Below are 23,145 nucleotides of genomic sequence, written 5' to 3' on the forward strand. Positions count from 1 at the left end.
TATGAACAGACAAGTTGCTTAGGACTAAAACACAGCAAATCTATCAGGATGGAAACTGACTTCAGAACCAGTCTGGAAGCGGAAGATACATTGAAATATTTACGGCGTAAGGCAGGACAGAATCTCCACAGAGGCCTCCCACACAAAAGCAGAGTAGACAAACTGCAAATAGTGAAAACAGGCTCGCTGTCAAGTTATTTTAAAATGTGACTTTAAAATGTCCTGTTGTGGCAGGAGAATCATATTTAATCAATATGCATTCTTAGCCTTGCCTATGAACGTTATATTTTCAGTGAGATCAATTTTAAGTGATTAAGGCATTAAAAGTAGTTCATCAATTTTCAACAAACAGATGTTCTTCTCTCCCCTGCCACCCCCCCCCCCCACCTTTTACATGTTTTAGCGCTTAAACCACTGAAATCCTGCACAGAGAAATATGTTTTCGTGTGATTGCCCTTCACACCACTCATGGGAAAATGACAGTCTAGGACTTCAAAGAAAGAGGCTTCCTAATACCTGGTAGAGAGATGCCTAAAACTGTGTTTAATGCAGTAAATGTGTATAACGAACTCAGACATTTCCACCAAAGTAGACACTTGAAGTTTTTTGAGTACAGAAAGAAAACACAACAGGAGATCGCACGCAGACCGATGGGCAACGTTAAGAAGGTACGAGGCTTGCAGCGTATCAAAGAACCCTGCGAAACTGACAGCTGGCAACAAACATTCACACACTGTCAAGTCAAAATTTTGGCTTTTTTTGAACAAAATACGTTCATCAGTGATTCTGACTTCGTCAATAGTATGTTACTCTTCAGGCAGCATACAGTGAAAAAGGTGGTTACACAAGCTTCGCAAATAAATTCTTTTAAAGTCATGATGTAACAAGAGCGTATTTAGGTCCAAGGCTTTCTGCAGAGCAGTCGTTTGGTTGGCATTCTTTCAAACATACAAACGGAAAGATCAAAATAACCATCACATCTGAAACTGGCTATCAACATGTCTGTAAAATAAACAAACCCAGGATGATCCTTCATGAGCAATGCAGCTGACATGTAATTCTTTAGACAAATATATGTACATCCGCTTGCAAAGTATTTCTAAATAGTCTTTTCAAAAAGTATTGTTAGAGTAGTGCAATATAACTTTACCAGCGATTGCAACCAATGAGAGGTAACCCAGAGGGGACCAGCGGAACAGCCTCCCTCGAGGACGCTGTCCCGCCGTTCTCCCCAGGGCAAAAATCCCCTTTAATGTCACCGGGCGCTGCGACTACGAGCTGTGCACAGGTAGTCCCTTAGGAACGAATTCTCTGCTCACTACGCGGGGAGCTGAGCGTGGAAATCTACATGCAGCTATCGGAATATATCCCCAAGTACTCGTTATGCAGTGGCCACTAAGACATCTGAAATGTAAACGTTTCTCATCTATGTCCCATGTAATTTATGAAATAATGCAGTTTCCATGCAGTAGGGCACAACCGTATGAGAAGAACTGACTACATTATTAGCTAAGGAAATAAAACCGGTATATCTGTTTTACCACAACTGCATTTTTTTTTTTCCTCTACACTATTTTTCACATTGGCAACAGGTAATGTGTTCTATCACACAGCATATTAGTATGACGTTGTGATTTGAAAGCAAAAACATTTGCTGCAAGATGTCCATATTAGAATAGTGATGTGCACAAAAGGTGTTCATAGCATGACACCCAAAGCAATACGGAGTTGGTTTGGTAGTATCTCCATTACGGCAGAATGATGAACCTCATTCACTAAACTGTGTAGTACAAATGAAGATTACTGGCACACATAGAAAAATCGTATAGGCAATCAGTTACAAACCTGGCAGTATTTTGAGAGACACAGAGATTTTTAGGTCTTGCAATGGAATGATAAAAACAACAGGAACTTCTTTTGGGAGCTCCAGATAGAGATTTGCACTTGGTGTTTCTCACTATCTTACAAGCAGCCCTACTGCACAGGAAAATGTTGCACCAGGAATTAACACCAGGGTCTGGAGTTCAAAAAAATCTGCTAAAACTTAAGTGCAGTAGGCTCCACTACATTGTATTTCTCTTGAAATGTATAAAACATAGAAAATTGTAATGGTGACTTACTGGATAAAAATATTAATGCTCACAAATAAAATCTGACTGAATTTTTGAGTCAGATTTAAATTTATACCTTTTATAGATTTAGTCGGCACGATTTGAGTATTTCAGGTATCTTTGACCATCAAGTAGCAGTGCACATTTACCACTTTTGATTAACTCAATGTGTTACGCTGTTTCTAACAAGGCTTTCAAATGGCAAAAACCCTACTCGAAACCTTCGTCAAATGTCTTTACAGTGCGAAACGATAAATGCCTTTTTACAATATTTACAAAACCTCCCCATCAGATAAAAAGGCAAAATAAATAAAAAGCTTTGAGAAAGGAAACGCTGCTTAGGCTGTAGGCTTCTTCTTTTATCTTCCCCCTGCAGACGCTAGTCTCCTCAAGACCCGAAGCTGGCTAGCCAGGGTTGTTTTTCTTCCTCTTGCTCGGGCTGTGACTGGGGTCTTGTTTCAGTTCATGGTACTGCACCTGTTTAAACACAATGTTCGAGAAGAAACCTGTCAGGTGCTGCTTGCTAGGAAAGGAAAGATTTCTATTTTTTTTCCTAGGGAAAAAAAAAAAAAGAAAGAAAAAGTAAACTATCCCCCTGCACAGTACATGGCATCTGCAGCTGTGATTCAACAGCACAAGGATAGGTCTAGAGGAAGAAGGAAAAACAGCAGCAGGAAAATCCTGCCAGGAAGTAACACCGTGGGCTGATGTAAACTCTAAGAAGGCTACTTTTTTTGTGTGTTCTCCACGAGCTCTAACAGAGAATAAACACTATCCTGTTGAAAGAATTGGATTAATATTCTCTGTACAGTTTCTTAAAACCTTGCTTATTTTCAAAGGCATACCACAGAAGGGATCGGATTCAGAGTGGGTACGCGCACCCATGCCTCTTATTTATACCAGCTCTGAACTGAAACCGCTGCTTAGAAATAAGGAAAGTGTATAATCTTTGTGATACTGGAGGTGATTTATGTGCCTGACATTATCTTAATGCTTGCACCTTCTCAAGAGATTGTGTACCGCGTTACAAAAGCTCGTAATTCACAACCAGCTTATTTTTAAAGGAGTTTATGAGCACGGTTGAACTGTGGCCACAGCAAAAACCTTCGAAAGGCTGAAGTGGTCTCAGGCTGCTGTCACGAGATGCCGGGCAAAGCCGCCGCTGCTGACTCCATCTCGACGCAGCTCCTTCCATCACCTGGCCTTCCTCCTCCCTCTCTGCACATCCCGACAGCCCCAGCATTTCCCACACGGTGCCTTATCCCAGCTAGATTCCCATGCTGCTGGAGGCTGCTTAATACAAACTGTAGCCCCAGCTACCTTCTCCCAGATACTTCTCTTTTCACTGGTTGCCCCTGCGGGTCCTCCAAGGCGCAGCCGAGGTAGTAGCCAGTCCCTCACTGCAAACAGTCCAGCAGCCTCCCTAAGGTTCATGGACTCTCCCCAGCTTGCGTTGCAATTTCTTTTTGTGCCAAAGAACTTAAAGCTGCATCAAAATAACTGCTTTAAAATTTGTTTAAAAAGACCAGAAATGAATCATGATGCCACATATCAAATTCACTCCTGTAAGGGCACTTTAAAAAGCATACACACCACTTGCACATCTGAAGGAACTCTGGACAGAAAGTCAAGCAGCTCGTTGTTATCAATTGCGTACGGACTTCGAAGCTTCTTTGTAAATTTATTGATGCCTGCAAAAGTGAAAGTTCAAATGTTACTATCATCGGGGTGTTTTTTTTTTTTTTAATATGTATTTTTGGCAAAATTCTAAAAAAGATTTTAGGATCCATTTCAAAGTCTGACATTGGCACTGAATTAATGAATGAACTGTAAACTCAGGTTCTAAAAGTCAGAATCTGCTGCTCTGGTTCCTTCTGCTTCAAAATGTAAAATTTCCAGGGACATTTTCAAATTCCTCCAATACTTTTTTTTTTTTTTTAAACTAACAGAAACTATGATTTTTATGCAGAAGTTGCAAAAAGGAGAGGAATGAGGTGTACTCCATTTCTGTGGTGGGAAGGATGAGCAATACTGGGCTTAACTGCAGGACTGGATTCAGACCAGACAGAAGGAAAACCTTTCCAGTGCTGAAGATGGCGAAGCACATGGGAAGCAGTGCAGTCTGCATCACACAAAGGCTTTAGGGTGAGTTTACGCAAACGTCTGCCTGCGAATGACAAATACAGACGATCTGACAGCAGTGCAGAGAAGGGACGTGACGTCTCCCTCAGACATCACGGTCTTACCATGCCTATTGACAACGAGTGCTGAAAAGCACCAAGAAAATCCTCCCCAAACCCAACTGAAAGCAGGCTTTTAAATTAACCTGGTTTTCTTATCATTACATACCACGTCAGATTTATACACCTTTCACAGGAGAACCTTGTGCGTGTGCTCTGGGAATACACACCTAAAACATGGGCAGGAACCAATGGGTATGAACCACACAGACTGTCCCGTGAGCGGAGAAAGCTGGGAAAGCACTAAAAATGTGCTGTTCAGTGTAATTTATCAAAGCTGTATCAGAGATAAGATAATACACTTTATCTTCCGTGAAGTGTTTGGTGCCCGGGCCTTTCAGAAAGCTTTAGCAAGGACATAAAGCTTCGGGACGGAGCGCACAAGCTGCAGTCTCCATAACACCCACGGCCTCCCACCGCACGAATTCTCAGTTCTGCGGTGCAGATGATAGGAGATGCTGCGATCTCTGTATCTGGTGCATGAGCAATGAGCAAGAATATTGAAGATTCAAACACCTTTGTTTAAGAAGATCCTTTACATCAGCAAGTGACTGAGAAATCCAAGGTCTACCCCACCATCCATTGCATGTGGCCACTGGACCACCCACGGGTGAATTTAGGAGCTGATATGGTCTCACCTCGTCACGTCCTACAAAGGAAAGAACCAGTCACCCCGTGAAAGTAAACGTGTGAGTAGATCGTGGTCAAGGCTCAAGAAGAGAAAAGAGCTGAGATGGGATGCTACAGGAGAAGTAAAATACAAGAAGGGGATTAGGCCTTTTCAAAAAGCTTTGCAATTTTCAGATTAAAATTATTTTCTTTATACTCCTCTCCACCTGAACAGCTGCAGCAGTTACCAGGACTCTGCACTCCTGCGAATGGGAGCAGAGTGCAGAGGTGGTTCCTGCTCCACCATGGCTAACACACTACGTGTTCAAGGACCAGTAGTCTCCATGGGGAGAAATACGTCCAGGAGGGAAAGAACTGAGATTTTCCTCCCAGTGCAGGCCGAAAGAAGCAGTCCCTATGGACGCACAGAAGAAAGGCAGCTACACAAAAGACCAGCCGTAACATGGAGGAATTTCATTTGAAAAACCTGCCTTTCCAAAGAACAAAATGGGCAGATGCTGCTACAGACCAGCTCAAGCTTTCCTACGGACAAAAGAGAGATGACAGAGGTCATTTGCTGTCAAATGCAGGATGGGCAAATGGGATGAAGAAACGTATGTAGACAGGGAAGGCTAGAAACACACAATAATGGGGAAAATGGGCATGTGCTTAAAAAACAGCATTTTTTGAAGGGACAGCTGCTCAAAGATACACACAGCATGACATGGTTCTGCGCGAATGTCTTTCACCCGAGGAGGTCTGCACTACTGGAGCTGCAGCTATGCAGTACCCGTCTGGTCTCCTGGCACGACGCAAGAGAAATAGGTCCCTGAGGAAGGGAACCCCAGACACCTGCTGAATGAGAAGCCACCTACACTGAAATCCAGGAGAAAAACATGGAGCTGAAACTTCTGGTGAACCAAGGTGCTTGAAGTTCTACATAGACAGACTAGGTAACTTGGGGGCAGGGAGGGAACAGATGGAAGGAAAGAGGCAAGGTGCACTTGGAATCATCTGTGCTTTGGTTATCCAGCCATGGCTGGGGACGCATGGACTCCAGCTGGGGAGTCAAGGCTCTGCCTTACCTGAAGCAGGGACATTTTTGGGGGCGTGTGACCCCTCCCGGCGTATCTCAGGGGCACCTGTCAGGAGATTTTCAAACAACTGTGATGACTGTATAGTTCTGTGGGTCTTGGAGGGGTATTATAACCTCAGGTTCTTGCATGAAACCAAGAGGATGTATGAAAGCAAGTGCACAAGACACCAGATCTCTCCAAAAAATGACAGAACAAGGACAGAGACCAAGTACTTCAAACCTCAGTAACAGAGGCCTACCATCTTGTGTGCGCTAGGAAGAACGAAATTTTGGGAACCGACTAAGAGTCCAGGTTGTGTCCAAGTGATGCAGGACACGTGGGGAATAAATGAAATTTCAAGATGGGAAAAGACAGTAAGCCCACTTGCTTGTGTTTTTTGGTTCTGTAAAAAAAATTTTTGTTCAAACCCTATCGGTTCTTTGCCATTTTATATATTCTGCTACATTTGTGAAGACTCTGTAAGGATATTACTGACTGATATATAGCAAATATATTCTTAGAAGTCAGTCTGATGATTTTATGTCGTCTCTTGCATTCAGAAGTTTTTACAAAGGCAATATTTTTATTCTTTTCTTCAGAAAGAAAATCTAGCCACAGATTTAATTGAGACAATGCTCTTCACAAGTCTGCACTGCTGAATCAGGTACAGCTGCTGGCAGTGTAAGATGTATAAAACATGTTCAAATGAAAACTTGGAGCGTTATTTACAACAGATGTGGTAACGGTAGCTGTTTAAAATCAGTATAAAGAATAAATATAAGGACAAGTAGTGAGAGCTTGGATCAATCACAATTCCATCCCCCTGTCCCCCACCAGTTTCTGTTCATTATCAACCCGTCACCACATATACCTTTCTGTCGGACTAAAGGTGACCCTTTAAACAGTTTTTTTGTTGCCATGTTTACATATGCTTTCACAAGATAAAGCACTGCAGTAAAAAAGGCATATTGTCCTAAATGCACTATATAGATTGAAACACCTCTGTTTGTGTATAAGTGGTGAAAATAAATCAGAGGAATATCTAGACAAAGCTACACTTTGATATATGAAGAATCCTCATGGCTACATGTTTATAGTATGATGAAGACCAGAATGCCAGCCAAGAAAAATGCATTTTGCAGGTGGGCCTAAATCTTTACACTGTTGCGATTTTTAACTAACCTGTCTGTTTCCATCATGGGGCAGCTTCATGACCATAAATACAGAAAAGTACTGACAATGTAAGTCATCCCTAAAAACCCAGTTTTTTCTAAGTGGCACAGACAGTTAAAAAAGGCTTTACTTACCCCAGACAAGGACGATGTATCTCAGTGGAATGAAATACAGGATGATGGTGAACACGGAGAGGGCAACAATCGCCAGCCAGCTCAGGAATGGGACAGTCCAGTTGAACGTACTAAAAGAAAAATTAACAGACGTCAGAACTGCAGTCATCCGACAATAAAAGAGCAAATAAAGAGCAGGAGAGGGGGAGAAGTGCTGGTTTTCATCAGTGAGAACAAACCGAAACCACACACTGAATCCCAGCATGGCAGGGGTTGGCAGGGACCTCTGTGGGTCACCCAGTCCAACCCTCCTGCTGAAGCAGGGTCACCCAGAGCAGGCTGCACAGCACCGCGTCCAGGCGGGTCTGGAATATCTCCAGAGAAGGAGACTCCACAGCCTCCCTGGGCAGCCTGGGCCAGGGCTCCGTCACCCTCAGAGGGAAGAAGTTCTTCCTCATGTTCAGACGGAACTTCCTGTGCCTCAGTTTGTGCCCATTGCCCCTTGTCCTGTCGCTGGGCACCACTGAAAAGAATTTGGCCCCATCCTCCTGACACCCACCCTGCAGATATTGATAAGCATTTATAAGGTCCCCTCGCAGCCTTCTCTTCTTCAGGCTGAACAAGCCCAGCTCCCTCAGCCTCTCCTCGTAGGAGAGATGCTCCAGTCCCCTCACCATCCTCATAGCCCTCCACTGGACTCTCTCCAGTAGCTCCTCATCTTTCTTGAACTGGGGATCCCAGAACTGGACACGGTACTGCAGATGGGGCCTCACCAGGGCAGAGTAGAGTGGGAAGGAGAACCTCCCTTGTCCTGCTGGCCACACTCTTCTTGATGTATCCCAGGATCCCATTGGCTTTCTTGGCAGCCAGGGCACACTGCTGGCTCATGGCCAACCTGTTGTGCACCAGGACTCCCAGGTCCCTCTACACAGAGCTGGTCTCCAGCAGGTCCACCCCAAGCCTGTACTGATGCATGGGGTTGTTCCTCCCCAGGTGCAAGACCCTGCAGTTGCCCTTGTTGAACCTCATCAGGTTCCTCTCTGCCCAACTTTCCAGCCTGTCCAGGTCTTGCTGAATGGCAGCACAGCTTTCCGGTGTATCCACCACTCCACCCAGTTTGGTGTCATCAGCAAACTTGCTGAGGGTGAAGGCATGGATGCTGGACATCAGAGCTTGGACCCACTCCCAGTGGAAATGGAAGGAGGTCCTGGCTTCACCCACTCGCCTGCTGAACGGCAGCTCCGCTCCGCTTTTTGGAAATGTCCGTGCCCACCCTCGATTGCAGCATCAGGCAAAATGCACGAATTCTCCTTCTCCACAAACCTGCTCGCACAGGCAACCCAGATTCCCGTCTTCCACACCAGCGCGGAGGTCGGGTATGAGTTAGGGGAGCACTGCTAAGGCTTTCTGCTTTACCTCCTCCCTGCTCTGCGCCAAGGAGGGCACAGGCAGATAAAGGCTGAGCAGGGGGCTCCCCCTCTGCTTGATGTGCACGAGCACTCCCCGGCCAGGAACCCCTCTGTCCTGGGGGGGTACGCTCAGGAAAAGGCTGGTGTGTGGGTATGCAAAGCTGGAAACTCATCCATGCAACTAAGGAGAGGGTTAGGGAAAAGAAGGGGACAGAACAGTCAGTCCTGAAGACAGGGATAATGCAACAGCAGCAGATGAAAGAAGGAAATAAAAACACTTTGAGTGGCAAAAAAAAAGAGAAAAAGGATGGAAGGAGGAAAGAAAGGAGGGAGTGGCATAAGATAAAAGTACATTGGAGGAAAAGCAAAGAGAAACTTTATCATTCCAGATAAAATCAAATCAAATAAAGATTTTTCCTTTACGGATAAAAGAAGACAACTTCTGGGGTCCCACCAGAGCTGCAGGACATCAGCTTTCCAAAAAAGCTCCAGATTAAAACATCCTTAATAAGGTTCCTAAACTCTACACTGTGATTAAAAAACTGGCTGACCACCTCATTTTCCAGAGGTTGAGGTGTGGACAGAGAGGAAGTGGGAGATAACACGTCTTGAAACGGCCACGCTATGGCTCTCCATCCTCTGTGTGCAGGGAAGAGAGAAAGGCCAGATGGCCAATTCATACATATGTCCCACAGGAACGCTGGTTAAAGGGAGCTTGGCTCAATGGGATTGTTCCATGAAGGTGTCACCATGTCAAAGGTGCTGCATGACATTTATCCAGAAGGAGAACGTGGCTTTGGTTCTAAATAGTCTGATAATGCTCTTTAAAGTATTACCACTAGCTACAGGCCCAGTCAGTGTGATTACATTATTTTGGCTTCTCTGGCTGAATAATTGCAATTATCTGAATTGCTAGCCATATTTTTCATAATGAGCTCTGGCTTCTTGTGTTTATTTGTCTTCTTTTCTCCCTGGCAATTTTGACATGTCTCCAGAGTGAACATTATGTTAGTGTCACTTGGTGTAGGATCACTCCCTTTCTCCTCAGGGGACACCTGCTCTTTTCCCCTCTTCTGCATGCATTTGGGATGAACAGAAGGTTGAGGGTCTGCTCGTGTTCCTGTGACTCGGCTTTGTGCAATGGATCACAGACACGCCATGTGTGGGAACACTGGCTCCTCACTTAGCAAACCTCCTTATGTGCTGTGTTAGCACAGCATTCAGTGCAGGTTTCCCATTATAGTTTTAGGAACAAATTACAAAGATTTATAGGAAGATTCAGTCTCACTCAGTTTAGAAAATTCTGTTGCTTTCATCTGGTATGTAATAGAACAAACCCCACTTCCAAAATGCACAATTAGAAAAACTTAATCATCAATACAACTTCAATGAACAGCCTTTTGATAAAAGACTTCTTTCAGAGAACAGCTCATTTTGCTTGTCTGGAAAACTTGTGCAGTACAATGTGCTTGCGCCTGCCTCTGCTGCTGTGAACACAGCCTGCCTGGAAGTGTCCCCATGGGGATGTTTCCCAGGCTTTCCTATTAGGGACTTTGCTCTTAAATGCATAAATGGCAACCTCCTCTTCAACCTCATCCTGATACGCTTGCCATTGCTGATAGATTTAAAATGAAAAAAAAAGGCAGAACAGCATGATAGATGATCCTCCTGTTTCTTTCAGGCTGACCTGGAAGAACTACTGGAGAGAGTCCAGCGGAGGGCTACGAGGATGATGAGGGGACTGGAGCATCTCTCCTACAAGGAAAGGCTGAGGGAGCTGGGCTTGTTCAGCCTGGAGAAGAGAAGGCTGAGAGGGGACCTTAGAAATGCTTATAAATATCTGCAGGGTGGGTGTCAGGAGGACGGGGCCAGACTCTTTCCAGTGGTGCCCAGCGACAGGACAAGGGGCAATGGGCACAAACTGAAGCACAGGAAGAACTTCTTCCCTCTGAGGGTGATGGAGCACTGGAACAGGCTGCCCAGAGGGGCTGTGGAGTCTCCTTCTCTGGAGATATTCCAGACCTACCTGGATGCGGTCCTGTGCAGCCTGCTGTGGGTGACCCTGCTTGGGCAGGGGGTTGGGCTGGGTGACCCACAGAGGGCCCTGCCAACCCCTGCCATGCTGGGATTCTGTGATTGTGCAACCTCCACCCAACGCATGTTTCCTAAAATTCACCTCCAAAAGCCAGTTCTTATTTCGGGGCTGCACCCCTTGCAAAGGCTATGGTCTCATCAGTGTGGACCACCAATGCATTGCGGATGGCCCCAGCAGCGCATAAGGCAGGTGCCTGATGCTCCTGCATCACACCCAGAACAAGGGAACGCACAGCTGTAACTCTCCTCTAACCTGTGCTGCGTGCATCAACGGAAGCTTTACAGCAAAGCCTCTTGTGAAGGCTTTCTAACTCGGCGCGGCTCCTGGGTCACCTCTGCCGGTCCCCTGGCCCTCCCAGCTTCTCATCCGGCGAGGACGAGATGCTCTTGGCTTTTGGGGGGCAGAAAGCCAAATCAATCCTGTCCCTGCTTCGCAGCTGATGGCTGGAAGACGTCTTTCTGGAGCCCATCTGATCTCAAATACTAAACCTTACACTGCTGTTCACTGACCATGCGGAAAATACATCAGACTTCCTGCAATAAATTTCAGAACATCTCTTGCTTAAGGCCTGAATTTGTTGGCAATTCTGATATACATGTATTAGGTGTTACAAATTACATATGCTCTAGGAGGAAAAGTTTTGCTAACTCACACAAATACAACACTTCCAGCAACTGAACATTTGTATAGCCTTAAAATCTGAAACCTCTAGCTCTGCTTATTTCCTTTATCAAAGCTGCATTTTTTTATCATTCCTTTTAAGTAACTACTGTTAGGCAGCAAAACAAAATACTATTTCTGTTTTACTTCAAAGCCTTAGATTTGATTTTTTCCCCAGTTAATCTATTTCAAAATTCCACAATAATATGACAGGATTTTCATTAACTGAGGGCCTCCACAAAGCAAAGGAAATATAGATGAGTTTCAACCATGGATCATCTAAAAGTGGACTCCCCCTCAAAAAAAAAAAAAAAAACAGAAAAAAATAGTCTAACATTTTATACCTCAGCTTGGAAAAAATACAAATGGGATCAACTCTGCACCTGTGTCAGCACTTACTTCTTGACTCTTTCTCCGAAGGAAGCCACTTCATCAAGGATGTTCTGGACACTGACACACACCTCCTGGATGGCATAAAGTCTATTCATAAATCCCTTTTTTTCACTGTCCTAAAGAAGAGAATAGGAGTAGTTGAATAAAGTAGTTTCTGACCGTAGCAAAAGGGACCATGTGTCCATCAGTTAAGTTTCAAAAGTGCACGTTACAGACTAATCTAAAAGTAATCAGTAAAACCTGGCGAACAGAAATTGTTTTCTTGTCCTTCAAGCAGTGCATATTGACAATAAGTATGCTGTAGTATATATGCTGAGCACCACACAGTTTTGTTTGCCATTGCATTAGTTTCTAAATGTATATTTCAGTAAGCCAGGTCCCTGGTTTATAAACACGTTGACGGTGCCAACCTCATGTGTTGTGCACTCTCTCAAGTGGTCAGAGTCAAAAGGTGGAATAAGGGCCGTCTGTCAAAATGCCGGTTCTCGCGGTGATGTAGGCACCAGGAAGACAAACATTCCTTGTGGGACGCACTGAGCGAGCAACCAAAAACACCTCAGGTCCTACAGACACGATCCCCTCTGGCTCCAACACGTGTTTCAGTTGTCAGACTCTCTGGTGCTCCCCACCATCACCTGTTCCACCTTTCTGCTCAGCCGGTGAGCACGCTCTCGCCTGCTCTCTCATTTTTCCCCACTATTTTTCAAGTGCCACTACCATGAAGTATATGAGACATGTAACTCCCACTGCCTTTACAATGCAACTAGTGTAGCCTGTGGCTCCAAAAGCACAGAAAACGCTAGCCACAGACAAAACGAAAAATGCATGGGAGCTGTCATTGTAGGAATTAATTTAATTACCTCCTTACTTACTCAGTTTTCTACACACTATTGGACTTATATTCACAAAGCCATCAATTAATGGTAATGTAAAAGTGTAATCATCACTTCATCTTTTTTAAATTGATTAAAATTCTTTGTGTCCATAAAAATGTGGGTTTTTTTTCAAAACCAGAGTGACCACTTGTCCCTCAGAAGCAGGAATCACCCTCATTAAGATGTTTTCTGGGGTCTTTGACAGATTTGCCATGCGCCAATGTTGTCCTTCTTTCTGCAAACTTGAGCAGACTCTGCCTCCTAGAAGAACCCAGCCAGGTGCTGCTCAGGTACATCAACATACTCCACGGACCACTCCTCACCTGGGCCCCCTCCCTCTCTGACACCTGTCTTTTTCCCCAAAAAAGCTTTCTGTCTCTATGCCCGGAGAGGCTGCAGCATCAGATCCACGCAGAGCCAACAACACTCTCACAAAAATTCTGTGTTAGGTGGGATTAAAATGAAGCATCACCATGGAAAAAAAGGACAATTTATCTTCATTTTTTCCCCAGACTACATGTAAGTCAAAAGTTTATGTCCAACATTTCCAATGGATTGATGACATATTACCCTATGTACCTTGAATTCCGTTAGTGCTTTCTCAAAATAAGAAATGGAAAAAAAAATATTTTAAGATCAGTAAAATATTTGACAAAAAAGTTCTTCAAGATTTTGCCATCACAAACCACACAATATAACAGTCTCTGTAACTGAGTCCAAAGTCCAGCACCGAAGAAATTAGCATATGCTGCATTTCATTCTTCTTTCCTTCTCCTGATGCTTAATTAGCAGAAAGTCTATTGATTTTTATTGGACGAGGAAAACATCATTTAACATTTGATCACCTGAAGTTACTCCAATGACACTGGTTCTGGAACTATGTTGTCAAGATTTTTTGTGAAGATGTTGAAAGTATTTAGCTACAGAACACATACTGTCTAAAAATAAACAATCATGAGAGAGGCAGACAGGCAGACAGAGATGGCAAAACTACTTTCAGTCACTGAGTGTAATTTAAAAACCCAAATGCTTAAGAGACAGCAAAACAGCCAGCTTCTCAGGCAATGTGAAAGAGCTTATGTTCTCAGTCAAGATTAATAACTATTTCTACCACAAAGAAATATTTTTGTTTTTCGAGGATGTCCATAATCACAGCCACCGATATCAATGACATCCAGTGCTGCACAGCAACACCGAGTCATTTGTGAAGTTATTTCCCTAATATTTATTACATTCTTGAAGCCTTGGCAACGAGAGCGTTACTGTCCTCGGGTATACAGCTTCAGAGGAGGCACAGCGTACATCCAGTGAGTTTCATTTCTCATCAGGAAAGAGATACCTGCTCTATCCCTTCATGTAGAACACGAATGTCCAGTACTGGAGAAACATGAGAATAACGTTTTCTCATACAGCAGAAGTGTAAGCCATACAGAAATCACACGTATTTTTCTGCTTTTCAAATATGTTCTCGCTTTACCTCTTCGGTTTTCTTTAACAGATTCTGCCCTCTCTGTAAAGTTATCTTGATTTATAATTAAGTTGTATGAGAAAAGAAGTATTTCACTGCAACAAAAACAGTACTCCTTGTGACATCTCCAGAACTCAACCGGGATTACGTTCAGAGGTCCTGAGGCTGTTTTGCTTTACAAATATTTCACAAGACAGACTTGTATGTTTTCGTGAAAACACATCTGTTTTAAATCATTTCCCTAAACTCCCCCCCAAAAAACCCCAAAATACAGAAAGAGAGAGAGAAAAAAAAACACTGTTTCCACCCCACTGCACCTTCTGAGCTTAAAGCGATTTTGTTGACATACTCTGAGGCAGCAATAGACAAAACAGCACAGGAAAGAGGAGGTGGTCAGAAGGATCAGGGTTCAGCTTTCCTTAAACTAATTCCACATGCCCAACAACTATTGGCTGTTTTTTATTTCCTGCTCCAAAGATTTGTGGAGAAAATAATCTGGGCTAGGGAAACGCTGCACTTATTTTCTTCCAGCAAGATGCTGTGTTAGCAAATACAACACATGAGCCACCTTGAGCAAACCAAGGTTCTTAATAATCCATTTTTCAAACACTATTGGTATTTCCTTTCCAAAGAAAGATAGGCTGTGACTAGAATCAATTTCATCATTTGTACGGTTGCAATTGCCAAGTTTCTGGAAATAATTGCCATTTAAATAGTAGATTAAATTTATTATACAAAGCTAACAACAGCTTTATTACTATTTAATTTCCATTATTTGTTTGTTTGCAGTAGGCTTAAGGTATCTGAAAAGCAAGATGTTTGCTAGGGGATGGCTTTAAGCACAAACCGTGAAAGAGAAGTCAAATGGATATTGATAGTCTGACCTGAATTTACAAAAGGGAATGAACCCCAAGTAAAGATGGAGACCACGTCCTCCTGCTTCACAGGAAATCGTAGATTACAGATTGATGTACTACTTGGTCAAAAATAATACTTAACTCTTGTATACTGATTTTCAGCCATAACCGTATTTTACATTTGGTGAAACCAAAGCAAAACAAAGCGAATGACTAGTTCTAAACTGTGTGGAGCTAATTCGCATGAAACCTTGAATACAATCCGTGTTATCCGAGTCTCTTTATTCAGTGGACTACGCTTCCAATCCCATGATCAAAAAGGGTTGTTTAGGAAAGGATTATATCTCTAACACCAAACCTCTCTCTTCTCTAGTTTAAAGTGCATTCACAAAACAAACATTTCAAAAGACAAGGAAAGCAGGAGAAATAAGTCAGCTCGACTCAAATGTAAACTTCAATAAAGTTAATGGAATTAAGCCAGCAAAAAAAAAAAAGAGCTTCAAGTGAAAGCAGACATTTTTAGTACTGAGAATAAAGCTCTGATTTTTTTATGGTGGATAACAGTCCTATTAATAACCGCTAAGTTGGAGGAAGGCATTGATCATAAACACAAAAATCATAGGAAAGTTTAAAAAACAGAAAGAAGATGCTGCTTGGGAAAGACAGAGGCTCCAGATGGATCTTCCAAAAACACCCCTTGCTGCCCAAGCTGGTATGATAGAGCACCTCTGTAGAGACCAAAGTTACTGAGACAAAGCCAGACTAATGTGTGGTAGGTACAGAGAGAGGATATGGAGCCACCACTGACAGCAAGAGCCTTCACCGGGTATGCTGAAAGTGCTACGGTCCTGTCACTTGGCCACCAGAAGACACATGCGCTCTTCTTCCTTGTGTCATGCTGGACTACCTACGGCCACAAAAACATAGCCCTGCAGCTATCGGTGAGCAATCCCTCTAATCACCCCTTGACCTTCAGTAGCAGACCCATAAATGTCTATTTCTTGAACAGAACAATAGCACTTCCATGAGGAAACACTGCAGATCACATCAACTAATAGTTGGTCTCCAAAGCATCCATAGGCCCCATGTTGTCCCCTGCCACGAGCCTCAGCCATGCACAGGGCCTGGTGGACCTCGCTTTGGAGACTAATGAAGTAGACCCAGAAGTGCTGGTAGGAAATTCATTAGCCCATTACTGGCATAACTCGTTAGCACCTCCCAGGGAGGACACACAGCACCAGCTGCTGAATACTGTCCTGTGGTCTAGCTACTGCTCAAAAACCTGTCTCTGGGGACTACCAGAATCACAGAATCACAGAATGGTAGGGGTTGGAAGGGACCTCTGCGGGTCATCTAGTCCAACCCTCCTGCCGAAGCAGGGTTACCTACAGTAGGCTGTAGAGGACCGCGTCCAGGCGGGTCTTGAATATTTCTAGAGAAGGAGACTCCACAACTTTCCTGGGCAGCCTGTGCCAGTGCTCCGTCACCCTCAGAGGGAAGAAGTTCTTCCTCATGTTCAGACGGAACTTCCTGTGCCTCAGTTTGTGCCCATTGCCCCTTGTCCTGTTGCTGGGCACTACTGAAAAGAGCTTGGCCCCATCCTCCTGACACCCACCCTTCAGATATCTGTAAGTATATATTAGGTCCCCTCGCAGTCTTCTTTTCTTCAGGCTGAACAAGCCCAGGAACGGCCTCAGCAATTACCTCCCAGACTCTAACCTCTGCTTTCTGGGAAGGTCACTGAGAAGAAGATAGTAAGCCAACACTATTTCAGCTCTGGAGGCATTTGATCTCCTACAGGTCTTCTGAACCGCTGTCAAAAGGCTTCAGATCTGGTGATGGTTACATGGGTAAGTCACTATTTTATCATTTTCTCAGGGAAATGGAAAGAGGTCAGACAACCATGAAGACACTGTTACATTGAAGCTGACTGGAAGTGTGAGTGTGAGGTAAAGCTCAGTGGTCTACAGGACCTGGAAAGGTGCACGGGGTGACCTGATGCTGGCCTCCTCCATTACGTCTATAATGAACTGACAGCTTCAGGTTGTTTTAACCACTTTTCCCTCCTGAAGGCTGCCACTTGTGGAGTACTCTAACCGGTGGGTCTTGCCACTTCTTAAATTGAAAAAGTATGGGAAGACTCTTGAAGACAGTAAAACCTGTCAGTGTACCTAACAATTTAGAAGTTTCCACTCTTCCAGTAAGCCAGCTCATAACTCTTCAGGCTTCTAGTTATTTTAAATAGTGACTGACAACATGCCAGGCAGACAGGTACCAGCAGATGTTCCCCACTTAGCATCAACAGAAGAGAAAGCCTGGCTGGTGCTCATACCGACCTGAAACGGAACAGCGGGAGCAGGCTTGCTCACAGCGCTGGCACAATTTCACATCGCACATCGAATCCCAGGGTTATGTTCGATAGTCAGAACTGAGCTTTTAAACTGTGGGCTTCACTTTTGAGCATATTATCTGGTACCACACCTTCACTGACCGCATTTTTGAGACACCACCACTTGTTTACAGATGCTAAATATGTCATCTCTAAAGTCTACCTGCTAACGTGGATCTTTACATGTGCATGGAGAATAGGTCTGGAAATAATCGCTCGTGCCAAATGGAAATCAGGCAGAGGATTTCTAAAATATGGAGAAAACTACACATTTATTAAAAGAGTAGGGTTTTACAGGGAGAAATGGTATTTGTGGTCACGGTTATTACAGAAAGAAGCCATAAAATGTTATTGCCTAGTCAGCATTGCATATTTAAAACAGCAGAAACCAGGCACAATAGAAATCACATAAACATGTGGACAAAAACACTGAAGATTCACTGTTTATGAAGATACCATGCCTACGTGCATGAATATTACAACAATCTGTTCTTCCTCAAACATACACTGAGAGTTGATAAAAATCATTTTGAACCTTCTGTGACTTTTTGGCACTGCCACCTATACAACGAATTAGACTTTTTCATGTGTCATGAACTGCTGCAGTGCTGGAACATAAATGTAAAATCAGGAAAAAAAATTGTCAAGAGCTACAGCAATAATTCTGGGGAAAAAGATGATATGGCAAGCTTTCTGCAAAGCAGAGAAATAACACTTTAGTGGCAATTCTTATGTAAATTCTTACTAAATGGAGAATTTTTTGCCAGTGCTTTTTATCTTCTTTTTCTCCCTGCCACATTCCACAGTATTGCCCAATGCTTTTTAAATCTGTTCCTTCCTGATCTCTCCTTCACTGCACATCTTAACGCTTTAACGAGAACGCTCCAGATAGAACACAGAAACACGAAGGCAGTAGGGCCATTTAACGGTGTGACATGCCATTCCACTGAAGGGCTATCTAGTGGGGGGAAGCAAAAACTTAGATTTTTCCTTACACGACACCTCTTTGGCTAACGCTAAACCTTTATGAGGTGTTCATTTCATAAATACTCCAAGCAGATACATTACTTGGTAAGGGAGGAGGCTTGTTTGTTCGTGGTGATACATTCAGGGGCAAAAAGTCAACAATGCCAAGTAACATCTTACCTTTCTCGATATGATTTTGGAAGGAAACTGAATTGAGGCGTTGTGGGGTTAGGTATTGGGGTGGCCAGAATCCATATTTGCTTTTTGTTCGTATTTGAAAAACCTGAAATTTTTCTCTTGGCTGTCTCTTTTTCTCCCCGTCACCCAATTCTACTATTTTTAAGCAAGGGAAGCGAGAGCTTCTCACTTTATGTGCGACAGAACTATACTGAAGCTTACAGTGATTTCCTTAACACTCCTCTCACATCCAGCCACATCGATGTCATCCAACAGAGGCTAACACAGAAATCTTGGTGCTGTCCAGCAGTTGTTTGCAATAGCCAATTTAGTTACAATACAGTCCTGAAGTTCTACTAAGCAACAAACTTTGGCCATGATTTTACAGTTAGAGTTGTAAACCCCAGCGGTTCTAACAGCGTTTACCCTCTATGTCTGCTAAATGCAAAACTGCAATTAACGATGTGCTCATTAATGCAACTCTTCAAGTTCTGTGATGAACATGTGAGAGATGAGAAATGTAAAAGTCAAATCTCAAAGCTCTAACAATCTTAAAAAGGTACGGAAAGAGCCTGCTAGTTCTATTGGAGACAGTTATTTTAAATAAGAACAGCCCTGCTATGCAAGCGCCTGGAAAGAAGGTGAGGTGGAAACAAGTCATAGCAGCTAGAATAAAAACTCTGCCTTCGGGTGGCAGTGAGAGAAACAGACAGAGAAACCAGAAAGGGAATGCCGAGGCATTGCTTTTAGCGAAACACCTGAATTTTTGAGACGCTTATCTAAATCATACCCACACATTTTTGTAGTCCACTCATTACCAACATGGGTCTCATCAGAATAGTATAGCGCTCTCTTTGGAAAGTTTGAAGTAGCCTCAAAATTTACTCTTTAATAAATGTCTGTACAGCTGTCAGTGAGCTATCCAAAATAAAGATTACGGAGTCCTGCTGGAGTTACAGTCACCTAAAATTTCAGCTGCAGTTCTGAAATACATTGGCTTGAATGTAGCAGATGCAAAAGTTCATTTGATGTTTTACTGTATGTAGAACACAATTTTCGTTTTCTCTATTATGATAACGATAACCATGCTCTTGGGCAGAGGATAAAGCCTAACTGTTAAAGTTCTCCTCCACACCAAGCTAGGGACTCCACCTCTGCACCGAACTCTGCATTCAGATTTACTTTACTGTCTCTGGAAGTTTCCCAGTCCTGTGTTGACAGGATACTATGATCTTATAATTTTTATGTAAGTCGTTCACATAAACAAACAGAGATAATGATTTTACGCTTATTTATCACCCGGACCTGGCAAGCCTAAGAGACAACACCTGTAACTGCTTCTGCTGCCAAAACAGCTGCACCTCCAGTGCAGGACTACAGAGGGTAACCTCAAAGTTGTCACCACCACTCTATGAAACTGCCACCACAAGAGCCAGCAAGACGAGTCAAATATCGATATAAAAGACGATCAGCACTCCAGCCTCAGACTTCTATTTTAGAGTTAATACGAACTACTCTTTAGAAGTGTTCTCCTCAGGAGTAGGAATGTGGTCTTCCACTGTCCTCCTCACGTACCAATACCCTGGGTTAGACACCTAAACTGCTTATCACTAAAGCTTGGTGACAGGAGTCTCACTCCCTCCCTCCTTTGATCACCAGGCTAAAATGTGCAGCTCCTTTTTAAGCAGGGCTGTTGCTCTGATGTTTCTCTCTCACACTCACCACTATTAAAAACACGTAAAGATAAAAGACATACAAAAATAATTTTGGATTTCAAAATTTGTGTGATCGCGCCTTGGACTGCTGATGGTTTTAGTTCATGAAAATCAAGAGGGATTTTTTCCCCTGAAATTTCCATACCCAGACAGGCATACACAGTTTCAGTCCTAAATTACCTGGGCCTGGTCAAACGAACTGCTGAGCAGGGGACTACAGAAATGCCCTGACCATTGGTATTTGCTGCCCGAACTGGACTCTTTTGGAACAATCAATCCAAACTTTTTGGCTGTTTTGGATTCCAGTGATTTAACTCAATGGCAAGTCACTATGAAAAAGCACAAGCAAAACCATTTTCTTGGGGACAACATTTGAAAAGAGTAACTGCTCAGAGAGACTTGAAAACAACAGGTGAGATCCTCAGTGGCTGCACATTGCCACCATATCCTGAGGTCAACAGAGCCCAGATGGTGTGCACCAGTTGAAGACCGAACCCTAAAATCCAAAATACTTGATCGCTGTCAAGTGCTCAATGATTAGGCCAAATTTCTCTCTTAAGGAACCTAATCTGGAGAAGAAAAACATTAAGTGTAATGCTCAGCTGAGACAGCAAGTGTTGATTATCTGAAACATTTCATTGCAAACGTGAATCTACAGCAATAGAGATGAAAATAGTAACATGTAAGATCTGGGCGACATTCTCTGTATGAGTGGAACTTTTAAAGAATATGATCTTGGAAGGAGTCTGGGACTGAATTTCAAAGTGGTGAACAAGATGATGGTCAGAAGAACCACGAACACTCAAAAAAGAAAAGCACAGTAGCATGATCATGTCATTAGCTCTTGCTACTTCAGCTCAGAAGAAATCCCACCATGTCTAGAGCAAGAAAGACTAAGTAACAGTCCACATATACAAACACATTTCAAACAGTAGCTACAACTATTCAAGGAATCCATCAAATATTAATAAATTGCGTAAAGAAAGAAAGCCTTTCAAAAATGCTCTTTTTTACATGATTTCTTTGGATAAATGTTTAAGCTGTGCTTTTGGAAAAATTACATAGTGTATAAAAATAGTTTGGCATTTGAGGCAAAACAAAGTAAAACAGAAGAAAAGAGTAGCACCTAGAAAATATCCCTGCAAATCTTCTAGGGGTACAGTGGAAGAGGAGTAATGAGTGAACCAAGAATTCTAGGGTCCCTTTGGAGAAAATCCAGAGAAAAGCCTGAAAATCTCCACTACCAATTTTCTCTGTACACTTATTTCACTGAAATGGGGAAAAAAAAACCCTCTTGGTTTATTAGGAAGTAGTGAAATTTCGGAAAAGATCTAAAGCTGAGCCATCATTGTAGAGATGGGGTGGGTCCATGAATATGCAAAATCACCACGAAGGGTAATCTGTAACAATGTTATTTTAATGTCTAACCAGTACAATAGACTGTTCTACATTCATTTTAAATTTGCTTCAGCATGCTAAAGTCTCAGAAGGAAAAAAGCACATATTTATGCTGGACCACAGTAATTATACTCTGACTGCAAACTCTGTAAGAGGTGGTCATGTCCTGGTCTTGTACTGCAGACTGCAATACTAGAAAGAAAAGGAGCAGCTCAAAGGCAAGTATTTACACAAATGTCTATTTGTTTTTTCAGAAAAACAAACCTGTAGCTAAAGCAAAAGCTTTGACTGTGTACTGTATGTATATATCTATTACTTTACAATAAAGACCTTGCAGAAAAAGCTACCAGTTTGTCTTCAGTCACCGTAGGTGAATTTACTTTTGAAAAATGAATAATGAAAATTGCCTAGTTGGACTGATAATGAACAGAGATGCTTTAGAAGGAAAAAATAAAGTGTTGTTAAAGCTAAACACAAAATCCATATTACTGTAATGTTGGAATGCCAGCTGAAAAAACAAATGTCAGGAAACACAAAAGTTTGCTGTTCTTCAGGCAATATTAACTTGGCCACTGAGCACTCATGATATAAGAAGTATACTGGATCACAGCTGATACTTTTTATACCAAATTCTGCAACCAAAGAGGAAAAAAACCAGCTGAAGTACCTAGCAGGCCGAAGATTAAAAATAGGCGTTCAATGGAATTTATCTGATTTCCTAAAGGAACAAACACAGAAAGCACTTTAACCAGTCACCACGTGACCTGAATTTTCCCACTTCACTATTTTTCTCATCATCTCCTAACTTGCATGCTGCCTATTTAAAAACTCTAAAGTACCAAGATGCACAGACATACAAATGCTGGAGGAGGAGGGCTGGGAAACCTGCGGGGAATAATGAGCCTGACATCAAACTAACAAATCGCTGCTGTTCAACGATTCAGAGCGGACACTGGGCTTTAAGCAAACGAATTAATGAGACTGGCTCTAGAATGAGCAAAGGGGGCACCCAACAGTGTTTAGCTTGAGAAGCTGCAGAAGGAGTTGGCATTCAACGCATGACGCACCCCTGCTGAAGCGGACCCTTTTGAGCACAGAGTTATTTTCGGGAGAGAAAAGTGGAAATTGTACAGAGAACTGGAGCGCATCTCTCCCTTGCTAAACCCCTGATCCTTTCCAGACATTTTCAGGAATGCCAGAGATCCACGTAGGACGGCATCAGTGTCAAAGGTTTGCTGGCACCAGCTCTCCACCGATGCACCAGCGCCATGCCACCTCCTGTTTCTCCATCTCCGCCACTGCTGTCTAACTGAGGGTGCCATATCGTGCATGATCTCGAACAAGACTCAGTCTGTGTAGAATAACCTGGTTTACTCCCATAGGCCTTTTCAGCAGAGAAGACAAATTAGGCCTCTGTATTT

General features: G+C 43.0%; 1 protein-coding gene across 3 annotated transcripts in view; it reads right to left on the reverse strand.

Moving 5' to 3' along the window:
- Positions 1 to 530: 530 nt before the first annotated feature.
- Positions 531 to 23,145, reverse strand: part of MCTP1 (multiple C2 and transmembrane domain containing 1) — a 311,022-nt gene continuing 288,407 nt past the window's right edge. For all 3 annotated transcript variants that reach the window (XM_075411266.1, XM_075411268.1, XM_075411267.1), the window contains exons 18-21: positions 11,886 to 11,995; positions 7,344 to 7,453; positions 3,705 to 3,802; positions 531 to 2,588 (exon numbers count right to left, since the gene is read on the reverse strand). In XM_075411266.1, the coding sequence (XP_075267381.1) occupies positions 2,517 to 2,588; positions 3,705 to 3,802; positions 7,344 to 7,453; positions 11,886 to 11,995 (390 nt within the window). In that variant the 3' untranslated portion in view covers positions 531 to 2,516. The remainder of the gene's footprint in view (positions 2,589 to 3,704; positions 3,803 to 7,343; positions 7,454 to 11,885; positions 11,996 to 23,145) is intronic.

Source organism: Opisthocomus hoazin, chromosome Z (genome assembly GCF_030867145.1).
Source record: "Opisthocomus hoazin isolate bOpiHoa1 chromosome Z, bOpiHoa1.hap1, whole genome shotgun sequence".
Classification (NCBI taxonomy): Eukaryota; Metazoa; Chordata; class Aves; order Opisthocomiformes; family Opisthocomidae; genus Opisthocomus; species Opisthocomus hoazin.